This window comes from Babylonia areolata, chromosome 9, assembly GCF_041734735.1.
Source record: "Babylonia areolata isolate BAREFJ2019XMU chromosome 9, ASM4173473v1, whole genome shotgun sequence".
NCBI lineage: Eukaryota > Metazoa > Mollusca > Gastropoda > Neogastropoda > Buccinidae > Babylonia > Babylonia areolata.
Window position 1 is genome coordinate 5,123,276 of NC_134884.1, and position 26,232 is coordinate 5,149,507.

General features: G+C 39.7%; 2 protein-coding genes across 2 annotated transcripts; one reads left to right on the forward strand and one right to left on the reverse strand.

The window, feature by feature from the left end:
- Positions 1 to 2,023: 2,023 nt before the first annotated feature.
- LOC143285693 (proteasome subunit alpha type-7-like) lies at positions 2,024 to 8,998 on the reverse strand. Its single transcript, XM_076593092.1, has 6 exons — positions 8,869 to 8,998; positions 6,763 to 6,889; positions 5,865 to 5,989; positions 5,091 to 5,213; positions 3,626 to 3,808; positions 2,024 to 2,281 (listed from the first exon to the last, which is right to left on the reverse strand). Exons 1-6 carry the CDS (start codon positions 8,968 to 8,970, stop codon positions 2,192 to 2,194), a joined length of 750 nt encoding a protein of 249 aa, XP_076449207.1. The 5' UTR covers positions 8,971 to 8,998; the 3' UTR covers positions 2,024 to 2,191.
- Positions 8,999 to 9,203: 205 nt separating this feature from the next.
- LOC143286023 (uncharacterized) lies at positions 9,204 to 24,125 on the forward strand. Its single transcript, XM_076593534.1, has 9 exons — positions 9,204 to 9,336; positions 11,201 to 11,277; positions 12,236 to 12,317; positions 13,777 to 13,876; positions 16,012 to 16,134; positions 16,761 to 17,452; positions 18,999 to 19,638; positions 22,526 to 22,833; positions 23,869 to 24,125. The coding sequence occupies exons 1-9, from the start codon at positions 9,265 to 9,267 to the stop codon at positions 24,097 to 24,099; spliced, it is 2,325 nt and encodes a 774-aa protein (XP_076449649.1). The 5' UTR covers positions 9,204 to 9,264; the 3' UTR covers positions 24,100 to 24,125.
- The last annotated feature ends 2,107 nt before the right edge of the window (positions 24,126 to 26,232 follow it).

Here is a 26,232-nt window from a genome sequence, read left to right on the forward strand (position 1 = left end):
ATAGGAAAAACGAATAAAACTGCACGCAGGAAAAAAAAAAAGAAAAAAGGGTGGCACTGCAGTGTAGCGACACTCTCTCCCTGGGGAGAGCAGCCTGAATTTCACACACAAAAATCTGTTGTGATAAAAAGAAATACAAATACAAATGTTAGGATGGTCAGGTCTGGCACTCCCATCACTTCTGGCACTTTTAGGGAAATCCAAATCTTAGATGCCCAGCTGACACTCATGATATGTCAAGTGCAATTTGCTAAGCAGCTTTCACAATATTGAGCTTAACAGGTTCTAAAAGACAAAGTTATTTTATTATACAAAATTCAAATGCGTTTTCTCAAAACTTTTTTTATGTTCCCAAACCGGATAGCCAGTCTTGGCAGTCACCTCTTGAGAAACTCATGATCAAATGTACATTACTTGCAGAATTATTTCTTACTCCGTTTCATTATTATTTGTGAAGTGCTTTGTATATATGCCATGTGTAGGTGTACAAGAGTTGTATCTTTTTTATTTAATGAAAGAAAAATCTTCAATACTGCAGTATCTTGAAAATTCCAAGACTTCCAAACTTTGCATGGAAGGACATGTGTTTCTATGACTTTTCCAGTCCTGGAAATGGCCTTCGTAGTTTTCCAGACTTCTCCATCTGTGTGAATCCTGAAAAAAGGGACCAGACCGTGGCTGTACCTTTTTAAAAGTTCACAGCACCCTGGGTTCACTGAGTTATTGGGAGATGGATTTTGGGGATGTCACAACTTCAGTAACATTATGTCAGTCACTTTTGGACAGGTCCCCTGGGAAATTCACACGCTTCTGTCCAATAATTTGGACATAATTTAAACACATATTCACCAAATGGTTAATATTTCATCATATTTCTGTGTTTTCAAGATTTCTGTGTACCTTCTGAACAATATTAGTGATGATACAATCACAGATCTCAACAGAAATAGGAGTGTACATGAAGCCAAACTCATGTGAACTCTGCATTGTAATATTGCTTTTAATGAAGATCACTCATGAAAAACGTACACCCACACCTGCAGACTTATCAATGTTTGTGTATGTTTAAAAAAAAGAAAAAAAAAAAAAAGAAAGAAAGAAAAGATCTGACAAAGAATATGAGTGTGACATTTTTCTTTGCCCCAAACACAACTTTCCATAGTCCCCAGTACTTCCCATTGTTCAATCACAAGTCACAGCAAAGGTGTCATTTCTCAATGTATAAATATCATTTATAACTATTCTTTTTTTTTTCTTTTTTTTTAATCAATACATATACCAATTATAATGAAACAGCGATATCAATTTCAGCGGGTTTTTTTTTCTTGTTTCAAACTCAAGCAAAGTGACTCAGCACACATACACATGAACCACTCACATTCACTTTCATGCTGAACGCTATCGCTACATGTAACATCAACACTTGAGTCAAAAGATGGCAGAGGGTATGGGCAGAGAGAAAATCATTTCACCTGTTCAACATTTTACATTACATTTCTGCTCGCTCCTTCAGTTTCTCAGCCTTAAAATGAATATCAAGAGCAGTGGCAGAGGAAATCAGACCATGGAATACTGACGGAAGATTGAATAAAAAGTCTTACATATCAGGGGAAGAAAAACAAAATCAAAATAACAACTAAGAGTCAAAGCAAAAATGTGTCCCAGAAGAGATGTCAAACCATTGAACCACCTCCCACTAACCCACAGTGTGATCCCAGTTTCTGGTCTTGTTTGATGACATTTGTCAGCAACAAAGAAAACACTACTTGAAATGTGCTTACGTCAGGACAGGGCCTTGAATAAGATTTTCTTGTCCTGTTTATCAACAATTGTGCTGTATACATGTGTGTTGTTTTTTTCTTGTGCTGAGGTATGTTATCATATATGTAAAGTATTGTTTCATGTGAGGCGTTTAGAGCCCATTATATGGGGAATTTGTGCCAGATAAGTACTATGTATTATTACTATTATTATTATGACATGTTCCAAAGGAAAATCCCACACAGAAAACGCCACAGGCAGATTGAAATCAAAACAATGTCTCCTTTAATCAGCGACAATCATGTTTTCTAAGACAAATCAGAGAATGTTCATCATGTGACACACACTGTGACGTAAACAGTAAACAAGGAAACAGCACAATTGATGTAGAAAAAAAAAAAAAAAAAAATCTGCTAAACACAAATCAAAGCTATTTCTTTTGTTTCTTCTTCTCTGCTTCCTCCTCTCTCTCTTTCTCGATCTCTGTGATGTACTTCTCTATTTCATCAGACTCCAGCATCTGAAAAACAACAGAAATAAAACTGTTTTAAAAGAGTTAGAATCCTCAAAAGCTCGGGGCTGGCTTGCGAAAGCGAACTTAGCAGCAGGAGGTTAGGGTTAGCATTCAGAATACTTCTATGGCCTTGCTAATACCACAGACTTGGAAAAATCCTTAACACTGAGTAAACCGGAAAAAATCCAGCCAAGGTGTCACAAAAAATCATATACATACATGACATGTATAAAAAAAAAAAAAAAAAAAAAAAAATGAAAGGAAAAAAAGATGAACCAAGTGCAGGAGTCTGTTGTATGTTTGCACGTATACATGCATGTACAAAATTAAATGCTGATATGAATAGCTTGTTCAAAACCGATGCCTGGTTTCACGGCTTATAAATAGGAACAGGGAGGAGGAGGAAAAGAAGAAACAAAAGAACAGAAAAAGAAGAAAAGAAAAAGAAAGAATACTTGTTACACTGTTCACGTTTTGATTGGAACAACAAAAACAAAACAAAGAAAAAGAAGTAAGAAGGAAAAAAGAACAAACAGAAAGAAACAGACAGGAAGAAACCAAAGACGAAGACAAGAGAACCACCACCTGAAGGGGCTGCACCCATAGTTAATGATGGGTGCAACAGCCGAATGGTTAAAGCGCTGGACTTTCAATCTGAGGGTCCTGGGTTCAAATCTCGGTGCTCCTGGTGGGTAAAGGGTGGAGATTTTCCCGATCTCCCAGGTCAACATATGTGCAGACCTGCTAGTGCCTAAACCCCCTTCGTGTGTATGCGCACACAGAAGATCAAATACGCACGTTAAAGATCCTGTAATCCATGTCAGCGTTCAGTGGGTTATGGAAACAAGAATATACCCAGCATGCACACCCCTGAAAACGGAGTATGGCTGCCTACATGGCGGGGTAAATAAATAAAAACGGTCATACACGTAAAATGTTACATGTCTGTCTGAGTGTGTATGCGTGTGTGTCTGAAATATGATTGAATGACACAGGAAACGAATGATGAGCGCCCAGTGGCAGCCGTCAGTCGGCTCTACCCAGGTAGGCAGCCTGTGGTGCAAATGTCCCCGTGTATGTAAAGCGCTTAGAGCATGGTCTCTGACCGAGGATAGGCGCTATATAAGTATCCACATCAACCAATCAATCAATCACCTCTATGTAAGGTGCGGGAACAACCTGATCTTTTTTTCTTTTTTTAAAAAATTCATTTTTCTATTATAATCATACCACTGCTAATAATAGTTATTATCATAATTAATCCCTATTCGTAGCATTTACCTTTTTTATTATAATCATACCACTACTAATAATAGTAATTAGTATTATCATTAATCCTATTCTCAGCACCTGTAGGGGCTGTCCCCGCCTCATGACGGCCACCTCCATGTTCTTGGCGCCAGACTGCACCACCTCCAGCAGAGCCTTCAGGGCCAGTTTGATGGTCTCCTTGTCGTTGGCCGCCACCTCCTCTGTGTAGTGCTTTTCCAGGAACTCGCGCACCGTTTTCGCACTCCGACCTATCGTGTTCGCCTGCCAACATAACGGGGTGAACACTCTGTCATTGAACTTTTCACTGAAAGGCTTTGGGAGACTGTGTTCGTACTCCCGAGATATTGTGTTTTGTGTGTAAACCAGTGCTGCTCCTTTTCATTATCATAACAGTACATACATATAGCACACTAAGACTTGCTGCGATCGTCAGCCAACACAACGCTGCTCCCTTCAAATGTTTTATCATAATAAAGTACATTTATATAGCGCGCTCTGACCTATCGTGTTCACCTGCTGGTTAACACAACGCTGCTCCCTTTTATAATAGTAGTACATACATGTGTGTGTGTGTGTGTGTGTGTGTGTGTGTGTGTGTGTGTGTGTGTGGTCACATTTTGGTGTGTATGTAATATTGATGTAATATTTTATGTTAACAAAAGGAAATTTTCGATCTAAAATTACGTTTAAATAACATACTTACCGTGACCCAACTAGTGCAGACTCTGGCAGGGGTCTGACATTCCTGTCCTGTGCAAACTACTATCTGCCTATGCGGAGAAAACGAAAGTACTACAGCCGATAACCTCCCGAAAGTAGGTAACCTCCCCTTTATACCCCTGGCTAGTGCCCTCTTTTGACGGCAATATGCTCTTACCTATTGTCTTCACTTCTGGATCAATACAATGCTTATCCCTTTCATCATAATAAGTATTACATTTATATAGCCCATGACAAGTAACCATCATGTTCGTGTCTCAACACAATGCTGTTCCCCTTTATCATAGTAATCATTATTGTACATTCATAAAACACACTATGACCTATTGTGTTTGCATGTTAACCAACGCTGCTCCCTTTTATTTTAGTATTACATTTCTAATGTACACTCTGACCTATCATGTTCGCCTGTCAACACAATGCTGCTCTGTTTTATAAGAATAAGTCTTATTATCAAGTGTACATGGAATATTGGTGGGTGAGGGGGGTACGTCAAGAGTAAAAACATGAATAAAAAATCATACACAAACACAAAAACAGTAGGGTTTGTGACACATATGCATATACATATAAGTGCAAGTACATATGCACGCTCTTTTTCTGTACAACTGATCACCTAGTACACAATGACATCTTATAAAACTAAGGCAATCAAAACAGCAAGGAAGAAAAAAAAAAAAGAAGACAATTTTCCCTCAAACTGGGAACAACTTACTTCAGACTTCATAACGTGTGTGTGTGTGCTTGTGCACATGTGTGTGTGTTGCGTGAACACACACACAAAAAAAACCAAAGTGTACTGGGAAGCAGACCAGACACACACCTTCCACTCATGGTAAGTTCCGGAGGGGTCTGTCTGATACAGGTGAGGGGTGCCGTCAAAGTCGAAGCCGATGATGAGTGACGACAACCCAAAGGGGCGACGCCCGTTGCTCTGTGTGTATTTCTGGGAAGGGAACACACAAAAACATGACATGTAAACCAGCCATAACTTCACATCCGTTTCAGCATGAACCGACTGTTAAATGTACAGAAACAAATCCAATACTTGCAACACTGTACAACCAAAAAGACCCAAATCTGTTGGTATTCATATAATAAAAAAAAAAAAAGAAAAAGAAAAAGAAAAAAAAAAAAAAAGAAGAAAGTTACAATACATGAACTTGGCATTATCTAATTAATTTCTTTATCCTTAAAAACTTTTAAAAAAAATCCAAAAAAAAAATCTGGAGACAGTGGAAGTGCTAGTTTCATTAAAGGAAATTGTGAAAACACACACTGCTGTTGTCAACTGGTTGACACCAGAAAACAAGTAAAATGTTTTCAAAATTAGACCTAACACGATAACAGGACACCAGTATAAACTTTTAAATATGAAACTTCACAAGTTGTAAATTCTTGTTGGGTAGAGGAGCTGAAAGGAGGTAAAACACACACACAACTGTTAAAAAGTGTTATGATTCATTTTTTTTTCCTTTTTGTGTTTCATAAAGCCTTATTTCAAGCCAACACAGTAGGAAAACGAGCTGTCTATAGTTTCCACAATACTAAGAGTAAGACAGATAGTGGATGATGCTAAAAAAGCAGGCCCATCCACCTGTTTGAGCTGTGCAATGTAGCGGGTGATGTATTCTACAGTGACAGGGTCCTCCACTGTCAGTTTGTGACTCTGACATTCAATCCTGGCTCTGTTGATCAGAATGCGGGCATCAGCAGTCAGACCTGAACAAATGACATAACAAAACAAAAGTGTAATAAATAGGTGAACAAATAACAACCTCCGGTTACGTTTCAGGAACCTTTGGGAAAATCAGACCACCACATTATTTTAATTTAAGTGATGATGCTTATTTGCAATTTATCAGTGTGATCTTTGTTGCAACAGATTAGGTAGATAAGGTACAAGTTTATTTGCTGGCATCTGGCATGTGTGTGTGTGTGTTTCTGTGTGTGTGTGTGTTTCTCTGTATGTGCGCATGCATGCACAAATGCTTGCAGAAAGGAGAGAAATATTGTATCATTCTATTTTACCAATTTGCTGTCAACTTTCATTACACTGATCAGACTCTTGTATAACAAACACAGTAAACCACTAGTTATATTGATAATTAATATAGATATAATACATTACTTTAGAAAAAAAACTTAATAAAATAAATATGAAATGAAGACAAAAATCACTCTTATTATTCATCATCAATGAATGATAAAAGTTTATAATTATAAAATTAATCTAAAATAAATTGGAAGAAATTCACAACCTGGCTCAAAGTTTAGAAATGAAGCCAATTTCAAAGGCTGTTTGGCAGTTTGGTGTTGCTGACAAAACACAGTCATGCTTTAACTTTTAAGCATTTTCACTGATAATTTCCACAAATTGTTACAACTGGACAGTGCTATGTCTCCTTGTCACTATTTCTGGGGCATTTTTATCCTTAATTATATGAACCGAAGAGCCTTACATCAAAAACAAACATGTAATGATGTATTCTCACCAGCAAAAGCAAGTGCCACATGGTCATCCAGCAGAGCAATCTTGCGGACGGTTCGTTCCTCCTGAAGTTTTGCAACTGCTTTCTTCTCCACACCCAGGACCACAAGGTTGTCGCCACGCACACCAACCTGTTCATGCAAGAAACATTTTTTTAAATTATTTTTTTTAATATTAACAATGTAACAGAGTCACACTCACAGTCAGCAACATTGTCCTCTATCAGTATTACTGAACAATGAGCATCCCCGACTCATGGATCTGGATCTGGATGTCGCCAAACCAATTTTGATTATATTGCGACGGAAAAACAGGGAGAGCGCAGCATTAAAAAAAAAAAAGAAAAAAAAAAAAGGATTTCCAAAATTATATTAATGAAGTATTCAAAGAAAGAAGAAGAAGAAGGGGGTGGGGGTGGGGGGCAATCATAGGTACAATGTAAACGAACTTGGAATTAAGATGAAAACCAGTAAAGTGAAAGAATGAATTCAGAAGAAAGAGACCAAGTTCAACAAAACAAAATTTTATTTTGACCAGGGTGCCGAGATTTACAAGCAATTGATATTCCATATGCTTTTTTCCACCCAGCCCATATCTGAATCTGAATTAATAACACTGTGCCATTAGTTCTGATGATTATGCAATGTTCCGTCATTTATGCATGGTGACTGGACAAGGCTTCCGCTACATGGTACATCTACTGATCTGGTCAGCTACAGGCTAGTGGGAATCCTGTCCACTCATCACTGTTGTTTTAATTAATGAATAAATTATATTATAATTTTATTATTCTAAAATCTATTTTACTTTTAGTCATAAAAAGTAATTTGCTCAGCACGTTACTAAACAGAAATACACACTTTACATACAAATAAAAGTGCTATATCATAATTTTTTTTTTTTACACGTGTGACTGTATTTGGCATTACACACACACACACACACACAGAGACAGACAGACAGAGAGACAGAGACAGAAAGAGCAAGCAGTTTCATTAAAACAATGGTCAAAGCCCTTTACTGAAGGGGTGTGACACAATTACAATGTAATACTGGAAATATAACTTGATAAGTTGATACCACTGGAATATATCATTAGACTTTACATCAACAGCAAAAAAAGACTATGATGTCATGATATTCAGCCTCTCCAAAGATAAATTTGTAAATTTATGTAGATAACCCTAGACAACAACAACAAATTCAGTCAAAATCTGTAACGATTGTTATAATACTTGGGATCAATTAGCTAAGAGAAAGAGAGAGAGAGAGAGAGAGAGAGAGAGAGAGAGAGAGAGACTGAGCAAGAGGGGGTACGGGGGGGGGGGAGATTTGGGCAAGTCAATGAGTTGATTAATTTGATTGCCACAGTTATCACTTTAAATTCAATTACCAGTATTCTCTTGTCTGTTCTCTATTTTATTTGTACTTGGTTCTACTGTTCTGACATCTTAAAATCTGACCTGTGCAGCAGTCAGTTCAGTTGATAATCCAGAGACCTGATATATTTGATAATAACAAATGAAAACAAACAAAAAGCAACCCTCTTCTCTGGAACTATGGGGCAGCTATAGAACTATATGGTGAACTTGAAGTTCCATGGCAACCTTGCTACAAAATGCTTTATCAGTGTATGCAGTATCGACATTTTTCATGCCAGTCTGGCTGTCTTGAAGAACACACATCTTCGCTGAGAGGCCAGCATACTGACTTGAACTTGTTAAGAGTAAGACTTAAGTTGTTATGGTAACAACTGAGTACAAGCATCTCGTTTCCTGTGGTGTGATGATGACTTGGCGCGACTGAAAATGACAATGTGACTGAATTGCAGTCGGCACACAGCAATAATAATAATTCCATTGTTTGTCCTCCATAAAGGAGAAAAGTAGAGTGTACCCTCACACATGTTGCTCACCTAAACTGCACTATTTCTTCCAAACTATGCCTCTCACTTCCAGAAAAAAACATTTTGCTAAATTCAACTAAAAAGTTGAATGAATCGTCTGCTCTTGCACGGTTTCCAAACCGCTGAATCATTTTGAAATGACAGTGGTGTATTTTGAGATTTACAACAAATTTGCCTCCAATTTTTAATTTAAAGGCAACTTACCGCAGTTGATCCCTTTTTCACCGCTTCCTGTGCATATTCTACCTGGAATAGATGTCCATCAGGCGAAAAAACGGTGATAGCCCGATCGTACCTGTCACTCATTGTGGCGTCTTAAAAACGGAAATGAGAGTGCGGGCAGTCTTGCAGTAAATATAAATTTTGCAACCCACACATTCTTGTTTCTGTGGCTTCGTTCTATTTTTGTTATTTGTATTTCACTAAATAATTAGTTACATATACCATACATGTAATAGCTGCTATATTTCGTTACTTAAAAAAGAAAAAACTTGTAATTATTCACTGCAGAAATAGTATTCTGGACGAGAAAGCGCGTTGGAAGAACAACATTGTTCGATACTTCAGCTACTTACTACAATCACTTTCACTCTCACCATCATGTCTCTTGCGTTCGTTCAACAGCAAGGAAAAGCTAAAAACCCACCACCGAACCCGGCAGCTATTCAGAAGGTATGACTTTGCTTTTGCTCGTTAAGTATATTTTATTGATCAGTATCTTTTTCAGACATGATTAAATTAACTTTTTTGTTGTTGTTCACGGAACACGTGATTTTGTAATTTGTAAACGAATATTAGCAGGATTATTAAAATTTTGTGGTGTTATCTCTTTACTTTTATCTGTAAAAATGATCTGACGTTTGACCGAAATCATCTGCCATTTTCATTTTCACTGAATTTCGGTGTTTTCACCCAGTTTTCACAGACCATTATTTGACGTTGTTTTGATTTAAGCAGCGGTGCAGAATATGTTCTGTTGTGTGGCCTCATGGTGATCTAACACTGTTAGAATCAGTCCCTCAGGAATCAGATGCCACACTGGGACAATGGCAAAAAAGAATATTTCAGCTGTCAGTTTGATGTTCAAACCGGGTTTTGAATTTGACTGCATGTTGGAGCACAATAATCATGATGCCACATATATTTTTAGAAACTGTTTAAAATAGTATAATTCAGTTTATCAACACACAGACAGCAGTCACGGATTCAGTGGTGGGGAAGGGATGTGCGGTCTGAATAACAGTTTGGTTGGCACGCATTGTCACTAACTGACAAAGGCATAACGCTACCACTAGTATCAGTACATTGCATTGGTTGATGCTTAACCATTGGTTAGGCATCTTCCCTATGCCAACCCACATAATTTTTTTCAGCAGATGTGGTGAAGCGTTTGTTCATATGCTTTGACATCTTGAAACTGTTACAGAAATAGTGAAAATACTGGCATAGAAGTTACACACAGAGACTGACAGACAGACAGACACACACACACACACACACTCAAGAGAAGTTTCTGTCGCTCTACTGTTGATAGTTCTTTTTTCTTTTTTTCTTTTTTTTTCAGATCTAGTGTTTCATCAGTTTTTTGTGGTTTGGTTGGTCATTGATTTAATGTCTGTTCACAAAAGTGATTTGGGACGAATTTTTATGGTTTGGTAAGGTGCCAGATAGCACAATTTCTACTTTGTTTTACTGTTAGTCTATGTGTTTGTGGGGAAATATTGTGTAACTAAGTGTGTGTGTGTCTCTCTCTCTGTGTGTGTGTGTGTGAGAGAGAGTGAGAGTGAGTCATAGAACACTGAAGACCGTATCACCATTATCCATTTAGTGGGTTATGTAGAAACATGAAAGATGCTAATGAAAAACTTCACTGATGAATCATGAAAACCATTCTTAGATTCTATCACAATCCCCATTATCGTGAACTGAAACTGAAGCTGGTAATTTTTTTTATCATTTGAAAAGAAAATCCAAGAAACGAGTCATGTTACTCAGTGATTCTCATTCAGTGAAACAACAGTAATTTTATCAAACTGTGTCAGCCTGTCCATGTCAACCACTTATTAGTAAATTATGTCTATAGCATACTGGCACCACCCACAAACCATCTGGCCCCACTCTCAATTCCCTCCAACATTTATAGACCTATTCATTTACAACCACCCACTTACTGTTCTTCTTTTTGAAACAAAAGCAACATGGGTTGGTAGACCCATCTAACTTACTGAACTGTTTGAGGAAAAAGTCGGCTGCTAATAGTTTTTATTCACTGCCTATCTCTTAGATTATGTGTGTATAAAATGTACTGTGTGTATTACAATGATTTACATGCTGTATGTGTGTGAGTGATTATTCACATACTGTATATAATATATATATCTATATATCTATATATCTATATGTGTGTTGTGTGTGTGTGTGTGTGTGTGTGTGTGTGTGTGTGTGTGATTCTTTTGTTTGTTTTTACATTCTTTCATTTTTGTTTGTTTCATTGTACATGTGTTGTTAATTTGTTTATTGTTGATTTTCCTTTCAGATGCTGGATGAGAACTTTCAACTGATTCAAACTATCTCTGACTACCAGAGCAAGGGGTTGGCTAATGAGGGCATGCAGTAAGTGAAATAGTTCAGAAGTCAAGTATAATAAGAATGCAAGTTTTCACATGGGTATTTTTGTGCTTTGCGGAGCCACATAAAAGGAGGTGTTGGGGTGGGGGGTGGATAAGCTGAATGACTGTAAATTAAGAATGTAAAGTAGATAATTTGAACATTCCGAGACAAGCCAAGGTTCGGAATTGTACTTTTGATTCACGAGCTTTCCTGCAGCTGTTTGAAGTGATAAATATCAAAGAGTTTTTGTTTTTAATTTGTTGTTTTGTCATCACTCATGGTTGATGGGGTGAGGGGTGTGGGGGAGCGGAGGTGGGGGGGTGGGGGGGCAGAGGGGGGAATACAAACAAATTAATTTTTATTTTCATAGTTGATGGAAAACAAGACGCAGCAATTCTGAGGTCTTGCCAGGTGAATTGGAGCTCTTTCATTAATTAATGTTGTTTGTGAAGGGTTTGTTGTAACAGGTAAATTATTGTTGAATAATAGATTTTGAAGGGTTTATTGTAACACTAACAGGTGCATTAATGTTGATGTGAAGGGTTTATTGTAACAGGTACATTAGATTATTAATGCTGAAATGATTCAAATCAGGGACCCTCAGATTGAAAGTGAACTGGAGCTCTTTCATTAATTAATGTTGGTTGTGAAGGGTTTGTTGTAACAGGTAAATTAATGTTGATTATGAAGGGTTTATTGCAACACTAACAGGTTCATTAATGTACATGTGTAGGGTTTATTGTAACAGGACATTAGATTATAAATGCTGAAATGATTCAAATCAGGGACCCTCAGATTGAAGATCTGATGCTAGTTTAACCACTTAGTTGTTGCACTTGTCATACATTAATGTTGATTGTGAAGAGTTTATTGTAATGGATGCATTGATTTTGATTGTGAAGGGCTTTGATTTGATACAACAGAAGAATTAATGTTGATTTTCAAGTGTTTATTGTGACAGATACCAGCAGATCTTGCACCGTAATCTGGTTTACCTGGCCACCATTGCTGATGCCAACACCAATATCCAAGCTCTGCTTCCTGTAAGTACCTTTGCAGTTTTCTTTCTACATTCATGGGCTTCAGCTCCTTTGTTCACTTGTACTGGTACAAGTGACAGATCTTTGAGTAGACAACCACATTCTGTTTTTGGGAATGTGCATTCTGGGTTTGTTATTGTTGAAAATGAACAAAAACAAAGCCACTTCCACAACCCAAGGAACACTCACATGGGTAACAGGATCTTTGATTTACATTATTGATCCTTTGCATGTGCATAGACATTATGTGATTAATGGAATTAAGGCGCTGGCAGGTCTGCTGTTGTGTTGACCTGGGAGATAAATTATCTGGAATTTTTGCCAGTTAATAATCATCAACCTCACAAGAAAAATACGTTATCCTTAAAAGAAATCAGAATAATACTTAAGACATGTTTAATTTTATTTTTAAAGAGCATATGTTATAACTTTTATGGAAGGAAAATAGATGGAGACTATTAATGTATTATTATCAAATGTTCAGTGTTGACAGGATGAAATAACTGGCAGTCGTGGGAGGATAAGCAAGATGATGTCCGTTTGTTGTGTTTTAGTTGTGTCCAGGGTATTTGTATTTTTGTATATATATATAAAGATAAGGCACTGTCAATCAATAACTGAATAAGAATTCAGTAAAACAGTTGTGCCTTGTAAGTTTGGAAGTAATGTTAATATTTTGGGAAGGGGAGTGGGGAGGGGGGGGGGGTGAAGAAAATTAAAGTCTCTGTAATTTGTTACAGAAATGGAGAGATACATTGCTTATTATTGGACGTGTGTGTGTGTGATGTGCTGTGGTATGATATTATGCACTGTTGTATATAATATGTATTGTTTCATGTGGGGCTGTTAGAGCCCATTATATGGGGAGTTTGTGCCATATGAATACCTTATTGTTATTATTATTATTGTTGATTACATCTTATTATATACCCAAATGCAGTTACGATTCCCCCCCCCCCCCCCCAACCCCCCCCCTGTTAACATGCTGTTCTATTCACAAACGCATGACCCCACCGTCACCCACACTCGATACGTACATTTCTTTAGCATACACACACACACCTCTGTATACACTGCTTCGGCTTGAAACTTTCAGCTTGGGGTTTCATAAACTATTTGTAAACAAGGTCATTTAAGAACTGATCAGGTGTGAAGGACTTCAACAGATGAATACCCCCGAAAACGGAGTATGGCTGCCTACATGGCGGGGTAAAAACGGTCATACATGTAAAAGCCGGCTCGTGTGCATACGAGTGAACGTGGGAGTTGCAGCCCACGAACGCAGAAGAAGAAGAAGAAGAAGAAAAAGAGATGAAAGAGCGAACTGGACGTGCACCGCAGTTGCTGGTCTCTAGCGAAGCACCACACAAATGAAACAAATACAACACAATGAAACAGAAGAAATGGAGAAATCAAATAAAGTGAAGTGATGGTGATTTCTGTTGTATTTTCCGACCCCCAGGCGCCAGGTCAGACTGTGCAGCAGAGTGGAATGTCGCAGTCTGGCAGTCAGATGATGAGGCCACCATCGCAGCAGGGCAGTGTTGCTGGTCAGATGCCGGGTGAGTGAGTAGCAGTGATATAGTTGTCATAACTCAAATAGTGCTGTTGTCCCAGGCCCATGGCAATGTGAGTGTGTGTGATGGGAGAGTAGAGAGAATGGGGGTGGGTAGATGGATGATGGTGGTGTGGTTCGAAAGGGAGAATGACCTGATTTTTACCCCTTTTACCTTTTCTGCCCAAAATTTTATTTTATAATTTTTACAAAATCTGTGGCATGCAGATTACAATTATATTCCTTTTTTACATGTATGTATTTTAAGTGAAAATTGCTGTCAGCCGTTTAATCATGTGTGTCTGTGCGTGTGTGTTCGTGTGAGTGTTGGAGTGTAACAGTTGTAGTATTGATAGTATGTTACTTTGTGAGTTTTATGCATTGTGTTTTTATAATATTAATGATTCTGTTTTATGTTTCTGCTACTTTTTATATGCTTTCTTGTTTCACTTTAGGTATTGGATTGTAAAGCGCTTAGAGCTTATGCCTGTATTATAGCGCTATAAAAAAAAAAATAAAAAAAATTATATTATAAAGATATAGTGCTGAAGCTTGTGCACCAATACAAAATAATCGGATTGCTTACATTGTCAGTCACACGCATGCATAACTCTCATCATGAAGGTGAAAAACATAACTTATATGTGAATACATGTGAATAGAAAACTTGAGAAACCAGACCAGGAAGCTGGGTATGAATTTCATCATATTTATTTTTTTATTATACTATCAGCCCAGCCAACCTTCTGTTTTTGGCACTGTTTATTCAGTCTAGTTGCACTTGATTCTGCCAGTCCACTTCCCTATAAAAAATCCATTCTTGAAAAAAAAAGAAAAAAGAGTTCTTTTATCATTGGAGGAGGAGGAATTTTGTTTAATGTCCTGTCACACATATCGGTGATTGAAGACATTTTGTTAAAGTATTTATGAATACATTTGAGTATTATCGGTTAGAAGGGGTGGGAGATGTGAATGAATGGAGGGTTGGGGGAAACTGGGCAAATGAGGGTGAAATGTGGGTGAAATTTGAAAAAAAAAGAAAAAAAAGAAACAAATTTCTAAATACAATTACAGGAAATTACTTAAAGGGCTTTGTAAAAGAGAAGTCGTTAAACTGACAAGCGAAACAACTGATAATGAATGCAAAAAGTCAAGAACATCAACGTTCTCAGTCACTTGTGAAGACACACTTTCGTGTACATAAGGCTTCATCAAGCTACAGTTAAAAATTATATGCTCAATTGTCAGGTTACTAAAGTATATGCACTTGACATTAGAACAATACTTGGTCCGTAATGAATTTGATAATAGTCTTGAGAACTAAACTCAGAATTGGTCTGCGAATCGGACCAAAGTCTGAGAGAGTCAACTGACGAGGTTTTTGACTTGAACTCAAGCACCTATAAAAGTTTTATCATTGCTTAGAGTAGAGAGCTGCATAAGTGTCGTGTGTGTAGCGAACGGAGAGTTAAACTGAAGTTCTGGTCAGTAGCCTTCAAGATGTACCACTGGACAGTGTTTTTCACTTTCTGAAGGAAATAAATATTATAAAGTTGATTTAGATTTTACATGGACTGAACGAGGCGTGGGTGATTTAGTCTTTTTAGTGTTATTTGAACTACCTATGTTTGGTTTCTGTTTGACTGGTTCAAAAGAACTTAGGGGTTGTCAGCTATGGAATGACTCCTTTGCAGTTGGTTTGGCTGTAAGAAACATGATTTGCTTTGAATTTAAGCAAGAAGGGAACATCAGAAGGTTTTGATGATATAATAGTGATGAACACTTATTCTGCTCTTTTTCTCAAAAGAGTGCTCAAAGCGCTTGTACAAGAACACGTTAACTATAATTGATGAAACAATGAAAATAAATCAGTTTTCACAACCTTCAAAAAACATCATAAGACAGCCTGTCCAGCTCAGTTACTCGCTCTCTCTCTCTCTCTCTCACACACACACACACACACACACACACACACAGAGGCATGGACGTACTCTCACTCACGCACACGCATGTACGCTTACGCCTACCTCCCGTTTCATTTGTTCATCCTCTCTCTCTCTTTCTCTCTCTATTTCACACACACACACACACACACACACAGACACAGCACTGATGCAGCTTTCCAATGTTCCCCCTGTCTAGGTGGCCCGATGACCAGCAGTGGGAGTCAGGGCGGGTATCCTCAGGGAGGGTCCATGCCACAGTCTGCTGCCACACCTTCGGCTAATTACCCACGACCACAGATGGGTCAGCAAGGACAGAGCGGTCAGTGCTCATGCCTGCCTGCCTTTCCTCGTGTCTGTTCTGTTCTGTTTGGTCGTCAGGCCAGGGTTGTGTGTGTTGCAGTACCGGTTGTGTGACTTGCAAAGGGCGTGCTCCTTGTTTTTGATGTTTGTTGTTTTCAGTTTTGATTTCTGATACACAGAGGCAGTGTTTAGGTTTAACAGATAGTAAAGTGTGGTAACTCTCTCCATAAACAAGGTACACAACTTCAAGTTAATGCTGCTTATGCTACCGATTCAGCTAGCACACAGGTAAATAAAAGGTACATTGGAACAGACCCAGACGCTTCCTCAAAAGAAAAGTTGACTAGACAGTGTATTGCCGTAGTTGACTTCTGTCGACATGGAGGAGCCATTTTCACATTGTAACAAAGTTTGACAGCTGCAGCCAGGTTCCCGCCAAAAGAACAATGACTAACATTTGCCCCCTGACCAAGTTTGAAGAGAACAAGTGCGTTGTGTTGTTTTTGACATGAACTGAACCATGTGACTGAGAGCATCGTTTCTAAAATATTTAGCGCTGGGGAGTGTGTTTTTTTTTGTTTTTGTTTTTTTTTCACACAGAAACTTGGTGGCGAAAGAGTTAAAAGAAGTGACTGCTGGTTGCAGGTATGGGCAGTGGACAGCAGTACGGCATGGCCAGCCAACAGCAGGGCAACTACAACCCTCAGCAGCAAGGCATGATGGGACAGCCTCCTCAAAGCATGATGGGACAGCAGCAGGGCATGATGGGCCAGGGCATGATGGGACAGGGCCAGCAGAGCATGATGGGACAAAGCCAGCAGAGCATGATGGGCCAGCAAAGCCAGCAAGGGATGATAGGACAGAGTCAGCAAGGCATGATGGGCCAGCAAAGCCAGCAAGGCATGATGGGACAGAACCAGCAGAGCATGATGGGGCAGAACCAGGCGAGCATGATGGGGCAGAACCAGCAAGGCATGATGGGGCAGAACCAACAAGGCATGATGGGACAGAACCAGGCGAGCATGATGGGGCAGACCCAGCAAGGCATGATGGGCCAGCAAAGCCAGCAAGGGATGATGGGACAGCAGAGCCAGCAAAGCATGATGGGACAGAACCAGCAGAGCATGATGGGACAGAACCAGCCGAGCATGATGGGACAGAGCCAGCAAGGCATGATTGGACAGAGCCAGCAAGGCATGATGGGACAACAGCAGCAGCAGCAGCCGCAGCAGCCGCCACCACAGGCGCAGCAAAGCATGATGGGACAGCAGCAGGCGCAGCAGTCTATGATGGGGCAGAACTCTCAGCAGCAAACCCAACAGAATCAGCCACCACAGGTACTCCCTTTTTTTTTTTTTTCGTGGTGTTTGGTTTTCTCTCCTTTTCTTTCTGTCCATTTTTAATTACTATGAGTTGAACACAACTTTTTGACTCACTTGTGTAAACAAAGTGAGTCTATGTTTTAACCCGGTGTTCGGTTGTCTGTGTGTGTGTGTGTGTCTGTCTGTGTGTGTGTCCGTGGTAAACTTAACATTGACATTTTCTCTGGAAATACTTTGTCAGTTGACACCAAATTTGGCATAAAAATAGGAAAAATTCAGTTCTTTCCAGTCATCTTGTTTAAAACAATATTGCACCTCTGGGATGGGCAAAAAAAAAAAGAAAAAAAGAAGCCTAATTATATGCAAACTGCATTTACTGTTATATTTAAATTTTTTGTATTCTCTAAACGTGGTACTTTGACCTCTTATTCTGACACAACAACAAGAGGAGTCATTATTATCATTTTTTGTTCAAACAGGAACTTCTTTTGCTAAGCATGGAATTTTTATTTATTTTGCAAACGTTTTTGTGCAGATGGTAAAAAAAAAGGGAAATTACTCTGTAATTAATGCTAGGGGACTTAATTTATCAGAAGTGAGTCTTGAAGGCCTTGCCTCTCTTGTTTTTTTTTTCGTGGTGTTTGGTTTTCTCTCCTTTTCTTTCTGTCCATCTTTAATTATTATGAGTTGAAAACATCTTTATTTTAGTTGCTTGAGCTGTTTTGTTAATTTCCACGTTGGCTATTTAAAAAAAAAAATAAAAAAAAGATAAAAAGAGCACATTTTGATTGGGTGCTTATAAAATTTCACCATGTTCATACTTTTATGCGCTTTGTTTACTGATTCCATTTAAAAAATTTTTTTTATTGCTTTGAAGATGCTTATTTTGACAAAGAAATACAGAGTGGGCCACAATGATTATGCCACTTTGGATTTTATTTCTTACAGATCACTAGGTGGCTTAAAAGGTTCATGGATTCATGATGGAGAATAAAAGTTCATCATGATTTATCTTTATAAAAGAATAGTAATTTGCTGAAATCTTGTACATATTTGATAACTGTTTTTTGCTTTATTTTCATTTGTTAAAGTGTTTTTTGTTTGTTTTAAATTTTAGACTTCAGATTTATTCACAAAAAGTAATAACCTTGTTTTTCTTTTTGTCTTTATTTATATATGCAAATGCGTATATTTATTTCATTTTTACATATTGTTTGGGCTTCTTGTTTTTTTTTTTTTCAGTGTTGCTTTTAACAAAAGCACTTAAATTAATCAGTCAGGTTCATGTCATTGTCAGCTTTCATGATGTTTGCATGAAGGGACAGACTTCTGCAAAGAAGTGGCGTGTGAGGATGTTTTTTTTTCCCCTACCCAGCAGTCGTACTGGTATGCAAGGATGGTAACAGTCAACATTAACAGAGTTGGTTTTTTTTTTTTTTTTTTTTTTCTTCTATAAAGGTGATGTCCCCTATCCAGCAGTCGTGATGGTATGCAAGGATGGTAACAGTCATCATTAACAGAGTTGGGTTTTTGTTTGTTTTTTTGTTTTTTTTCTATAAAGGTGATGTCCCCTACCCAGCAGTCGTCTCCCCCTTCCATGACCAGCCAGCCCCAGGCATCGTCGTCCCAGCAGGGGACCATGATCACCTCGCAGTCACAGGGCATGATGACCTCGCAGCAGCAGCCGATGCTGCCCTCCCAGCAGGCCATGATGTCCTCACAGCAGCAGCCAGTAGTGTCCCAGCAGCAGCAGCAGCAACAGCAGCAGCAGCAGCCGCAGCCGCCCATGATGTCGTCCCAGCAGTCCATGATGCCTTCCCCTCAGCAGCAAGGGATGATGAGCTCCCAGCAGCAGCCCATGATGACTTCACAGCAACAACAACAGCAGGGCCTGATGACTTCACAGCAACAACAACAACAACAACAACAGAGCATGATGACGTCACAGCAACAGGGCATGATGACATCACAGCAACAACAACAACCAGGCTTGATGACATCACAGCAGCAAGGCATGATGACCTCACAGCAACAACAACCGGGCATGATGACATCACAGCAGCAGGGCATGATGACATCACAGCAGCAGGCCCAAGCCCCCATGATGTCACAGAGCGGGGGGCAGATGATGGCGGGGCAGGGGGGCCAGATGATGGGCCGGGGGATGCCCATGAGCGCCTACCGTCGGCCGTACCCGCAAGGTGAGTGATGAAATAACAAGAAGACATTTTGACCTGTTGGAAGTCTCGTCAAATACAAAGCAAGTGCCAAAGAATCGACAGAAGAAGAAGAAAATGTGAGAAAAAAACTTACAATTCAGAGCTCATTTCATTCAAGGATTAAGATTTTCAGCATGGGCCATTCTTCCAATCTGTCCTTGCTAATCTGCAGTACTTAGCCGTATTGAAGAGCACAGGAGCAGGAGTCAAGATGGTTGCCATCAAAGGATAGCGCTAGTCAGGAATGCAGACGGGAGGTAACCTACTTCCAGGAGGTTATCGGCCATAGGTACTTCAGTTTTTTCTGCATAGGTGGAGTCTGCACTTGTGGGTCACGGTAAGTATGTTAGATAAATGTAATTTCAGGGAAAAAAAATCCTTTTAATGACATAGGCCTGCAGCCCCAGTCAGATTAAATGAATGGCACTTAAGGAAAACATTACAATACAGCACACGGTGAAGCTTTGAAAGTCAGTTCAACAGATGAGAGCAGATGCTATTCAAGACAAAAATCCCACCATTTTTGAGTTGATAGCAAAGGTGATATATTTAGCAGTGCAAGTGTTATGTTCATCTTTTGAACTGTTTTGCTTGCAAGGTGAGTGAAAGAGGATGAAAGGAAAATAGATCTTTCCACTCTTAACTCTCTCCGGACGAAGGAATGCTCACGCATTCCTACACAAAACGTATTCGGATTCAGACGAAGGAATGGAATAGCACTCTCCGAAAGTAAAATTCCATCATGCGCTGTACACGTGATTTTGTGATTAGCCAAGCAGAATGCGCTATTCTGGGTCACTCCACAATCGAACAGTATGATTAGTTAGCCTGAGATGTGTGGCCTGTCTCGCACACACGCTGACAAAGTCACTGACCGGTCGTCTGCTCGCGTGCCAGCCTGTTAGCAAAGCGGGCTCTTCTCAGAATGTTGTGAAGAGAACAAGGCAGTGACGGCAGCGTTTTAGGGTTGCCGAAGTACTTGAAATGCTACAAACTGAAGGGTCGGACATTAAAGAGGTGGATGATGACGAAGAAGAAAGCGAATTTAATGCAGAAAATGAGCATGGGTATGGTGATTCGGGGTGAAAAATTGGCAGTATTTTCTACATATGGCAAAACTGTAAAAATAAGATGAGAAATTTGATTTTTTTTTTTATGTAATAGCTCAACACGTAATAAACCAGTTCTGAAAGTTTCATTTTCTTACACAGTATTTTGTATTTTTTTCCAAACCCTTACAAATGGGCCGTCTGTGGGGAAAAGCAAGGGAGAAAACTTGTCGTCCCGAGTGAGTTGAGCTCTGGCTCTCAACCTGGCAAGTGAAGTGAAAATGATGTCTGGGTCCAGTTTATCATGGGTTCGGCCATGCACTTTTATCCACAGTCTTCTAGCCTTGATTTTGGCTTTGGGAACAGAGCAAAACAGAACGACACCTTCGTTTCTTTCGGGATAATGGTGGTCACACTTAAACTGACCACAGCAACAATGTTGGTCGCCTGGTGTTTTTCCTGCTGGCACGGACCATGTGTTCAGCTATATTATATAGGGGGCATATGATTGGCTGAACTGAAGTCATGTGGCAAGGATGGTTGACAGGAGTGGAGGGGGTCTGTTTTTGTCAGGTACTTGGGGAGAGGGCAGGGGGACTTTCATTACTTGTTCTTGATGTTTTGCATTGTTGGTTTATTTTTGACTCGCTTGTGTAAACAAAGTGAGTCTATGTTTTAACCCGGTGTTCGGTTGTCTGTGTGTGTGTGTGTGTGTCTGTGTGTCCGTGGTAAACTTTAACATTACCATTTTCTCTGCAAATACTTTGTCAGTTGACACCAAATTAGGCATAAAAATAGGAAAAATTCACTTCTTTCCAGCCATCTTGTTTGAAACAATATTGCACCTCTGGGATGGGCACAAAAAAAAAAAAAAAAACCCCAAAAAAAACACCTAATAATATGCAAACTGCATTTACTGTTATATTTATATTTTTTGTATTCTCTAAACTTGGCACTTTGATCTGATATTCTGACCCAACAACAAGAGCAGTCATTATTATCATTTTTTGTTCAAACAGGAACTTCTTTTGCCAAGCATGGAAGTTTTCTTTATTTGGAAACGTTTTGGTGCAGATAGTAAAAAAGGGAAATTTCTCTGTAATTAATGCTAGGGGACTTAATTCGCTTTAAACTGATCTTTCTCATCTTAAACATTACATTTTGAAATTATACTCAATACATAAAAAGCTTGGATTTTTTTTTAAAGTGTATTACAAGTGAGTCTTGAAGACCTTGCCTCTCTTGTTCAGTTTTGGTATTGAATTTGTTAGACTTTATACTTTAGTCGGGCAGTCATATTTTGGCTCTGTTTGGTCGGCTGTACTGTTAGCAGTAATGACCAGTGTCAACCAAAGCTGAATGTTTTCTTGTAGTCTTCATTTTAACGTCTTTCCACCTTAAGGTGTATAAGACTGAAACAAAAAGGGGGGGTACAGTGGGGGGGAGAAGGGGGATGGTGTGTGTGTGTGTTGTGTGTGCGTGTGTGTGTGTGTGTGTGTGTACATAAGATGAAAGGAAATAAGCAAAATAGTATTAAAAAAAAAGCAAAAAAGCTAACATCAGATAATTAAAACAAACGTCCTATTGCACTGCGCATCAAACCCGCAGTAGCAGATAACATCATATGTGTGTGTATGTGTGTGTTGTTTGAACGTTAAAAAAGGAACATAAGCAAATGAGTATTAAAAAAAAAAAAAGCAAAAAAAAGCTGACATCAAAAAAGTATAACAAGTACAGCAAATGTCCTATCAGACTGCACATGAAACCTTCAGCAACAGCAGATAAACATCAGGTTTTTTGTGTGTGTGTGCGCTGGGCAGGTGGTCAGTTCAGCCAGCAGCCCTCGCAAGGTCAGTACGGTCAGCAGCAGTACAGCAGCCAGCAGGCCTTCTCCCCGTCCAGCGGACCCCAGGGGCAGGGAGGACCCTCACCGGGTGCCCCCCCACAGGTGCCCCCCTCCTCCTTTCCCGGCGGCCAGCCGTCCTATGGGCAGGGGGCGCAGAGTCCTTACAGCTCCTACAACAGTCAGGCAGCGTCGCAGCAACAACAGCAGCAGCAGCAGCAGCAGCAGCAACAACAGCAACAGCAACAACAACAACAGTCGTCCCAGCAGCAACAGCAACAGCCGGTCAGTTGATAATGATGATTAAAAGTATTCAGAAACGATCAGCAAGGAGATAGATGGGAAATGTGGAATTATAAAAGTATTGAGGAATGGTTAATGAGGAGAAAGGAAATGTGCAGAAAAAACCGCACTGCATGGACGAGAAAGAGGGAGGGGGGGGGGGGGATTCAGGGGTTTCCATTTTGGGCAGAGGTAGGTTTTAAGGCCCGACTTGAAGGTGAGCTGATTTGAGTTGTGGTTTTAACTGTGGGCGTCTCATGCTATGAGTTTTTTTGTTTGGCAGGGTGTGCCACATATGTTCTTGTTTTGATAACCCACTAAACTCTGACATGGATTTCGGGATCTTCTCCATGCATATACACACGAAGGGGGTTCAGGCACTAGCAGGTCTGCACATCTGTTGACCTGGGAGATTGGAAGAATCTCCACCCTTTACCCACCGGTCGCCGTGACCGTGATTCAAACTCAGGACGCTCAGATTGAAAGTCCAACACTGTTGGTTACTCAGCTGTTGCACCTGTCACTATATGTATCTTTTGCCAGTTGAAAAAATAAATGTGTGTGTGGACAGCAGGATATCAGTATCAGTATCAGTAGCTCAAGGAGGCGTCACTAGGTTCGGTCAAATCCATATACGCTACACCACCTCTGCCAAACAGATGCCTGACCAGCAGTGTAACCCAAAGCGCTTAGAGTCAGTCCTCGAGAAAAAAAGAAAAAAAAAAAAAAAAAAAAAAAAAAAAAAAAAAAAAAAAAAAGAAAAAGAAAAAAAGATAAATATATAAAAAATACTACTACTACTAATAATAATATTACCCCCCCAAAAAAAGAAAGATGATAAATGAGCAAATAAAGGTGAAACATGCAGACACACATTCATACACACACGCACGCACACACACACACACACACACACACACACACACACACACACCAGATATGCAGCAGACATGCAGTTTCACAGATATGAAAGCACAAGCAGGATATGTGTGTGTAATATAAAACTGAAGATCACATTTCTTCGTGTTGGCGTTTCAGGGCTCTCAGCCGCCCCAGCAGCGCTACAGCCCCTACCCACGGCCCCAGGGGGGGCCCCCCATGGGGGGTCAGATGTCCCAGCCCATGGCGGGGCCTGGCGGCATGGGCCCCGGGGGTCCCCAGATGTCGGCCATGGGTCCCCAGGGTCAGATGGGGGGTCAAGGTCAGGGAGGCCCCATGCCCGGTCAGCCTGCTCAGGGCTATGCGGGATACGGCCAGGGACAGTACTGAGTTGGAACAGGGGAGGGTGAAGGGGGGGTGGGGGGGGGAGGGGGAGTCACAACATTATGTCTGGAGGTGAGGGGGTGGGGTGGGGGGTGGGAGAAGCTTGTGTGTGTTTGAAAACAGTTAAAGATTTAACTGTGGGTGAGTCTGAGTGTGCTTATGTTGGGGGGTGGTAGAATGTGAGTGTGTGTGCGTGCGCGTGTACGCCTGTGTATGGATGGCTAGGATGTGTGTCGGGATGTAAGGGTGTGTGTGGATGGATGGTAGGATGCGTGTGTGTGTGTGTGTGTGTGTGTGTGTGTGTGTGTGTGTGGATGGATGGATGGATGGTAGGATGTGTGTGTGTGTGTGTGTGTGTGTGTGTTTGGATGGAAGAATGTATGTGTGTGAGTGGATGGATGGAAGGATATGTTTTTGAATGTTTGGATTGCCATAGTATATGTGTGGATGGTAGGAAATTTATGTAAGCACGCACGTTGAGAAACGATAGGAGAGACAGACGAGAGTGGTTATAATTTTGTGTTGGAATCACCTTGGTAGTCTGTATCTCACTGTCTTCTACTTACATACCACAAGAAGTTTTGTTGCTGTTTTTCACCACTTTTCTTCAGGAATAATGTTCTTTCTGAAATACCTCATGTTTCTTAGTAAAGATTCCTTTGAATTTTCAAAATTGGTGTATTAAATCCAGTTATGTTTTAGGGGTGGGGGGCTCGGTGATTATTAGTTTTCCAGCTATAGGGCTACTGGGACGCAGTGACACCTTCCAGAATGGAAGAAATAATTTCATTTGAGAAAAAAAAAAAGATTCATCTTGTTACATTACGCAAAGAAATTTACTTGCGCATTATAATTTTATAGTGACCATAGAAAGAGTATACATACATGTGTCTGTATTTAGAGTGAGTGTATGTACACATATGGGACTGAGAGAAAGTAAGTCTTCTTTTTTTCTTTTCTTTTATATTGTGTGATTGGAACAAAGTGAGTCTTGCATGACCTTTTGTTTATTTGTTTGTTGTAAAAGCTGTTTTTTTTTGTTGATGTTGTTGTTGTTGTTGCTAGAATCTGTGCTGATTCAAATTCAGATTCAAATTCAAAACCACTTTATTAATCCACATAGAAATTAACGTGTGCAATCACAGGCTGATTGTAGACACCAACATAAAAATGAACATGTGTACAGAATACACTAAAAAAAAGTCGGATATAAACTCTCAGTAGCTGACTAAAACAACCCCACACCCGCACACCCCCACACATGCGCACACATTAAGACAAAGTATCGCACAACAATGTATACCGATAGAAAACGCCCAGCAAATAAAATATAAATATGTAATTCCCACTTCCCCCCAAACCCCCCCACCATACATGTAAAGACAAGGCAGTGTACAACAGTGTTAAAAAAACAAAACAAAAAATCCAACAAATAGATCGTATATAAATGTAAAACGCACACACACACACACATGCACACGTTAAGACAATAACGTATTGCACAACGATGCAAACACACACAAACATCCAGCTGTCTCACTCTGTGCAACACTGAAGCTGCCAGTGACTGTGTTCATGTGGTGGTCTGTACATCATACATCATGGAATGATTTTTTTTGTGTGTGTGTGTCGCTCAGGCTGCTGCTTCCGTTTTGTTGGAAAAACTTGCTCTGTTCATAGTGAAGTGTCTGCGAGAAATGCAAAATATCATGTGCCTGTGTGTGACCAGCAGTGTGTGAAGTGGCCAGAGATTGGATGTTGTTGTTCTCCGTGATTCTGCGATTGCTGTTCCTTTCCTGTTGAGTTGTGAATGTTTTGTTTTTTTAATTTTAAATTTTTTTTTAATATTTATTTCTTTCTTTCCTTTCTTTTTAAAATTTTTTTAATTTATTTATTTTTTATGAGAATACATCCTGAAATAACAGTTTTTGTTGGTTTGGGACTTCCACTGCACTTGTTGTATTGCTCTGATGAATGATATGTGAGGGTATATGAGTACAAAGGAGGAAGCTTGGTTTTGCACCATGTAGACATCTTTTTTTGATGTTGTTGTTGTAATGTCTTTGTTCACCTTTGTCATGGGAATCGATGTCTGGAAAGATCTTAGCGAAGGAATTACACCATTTCTTGGTAATGATC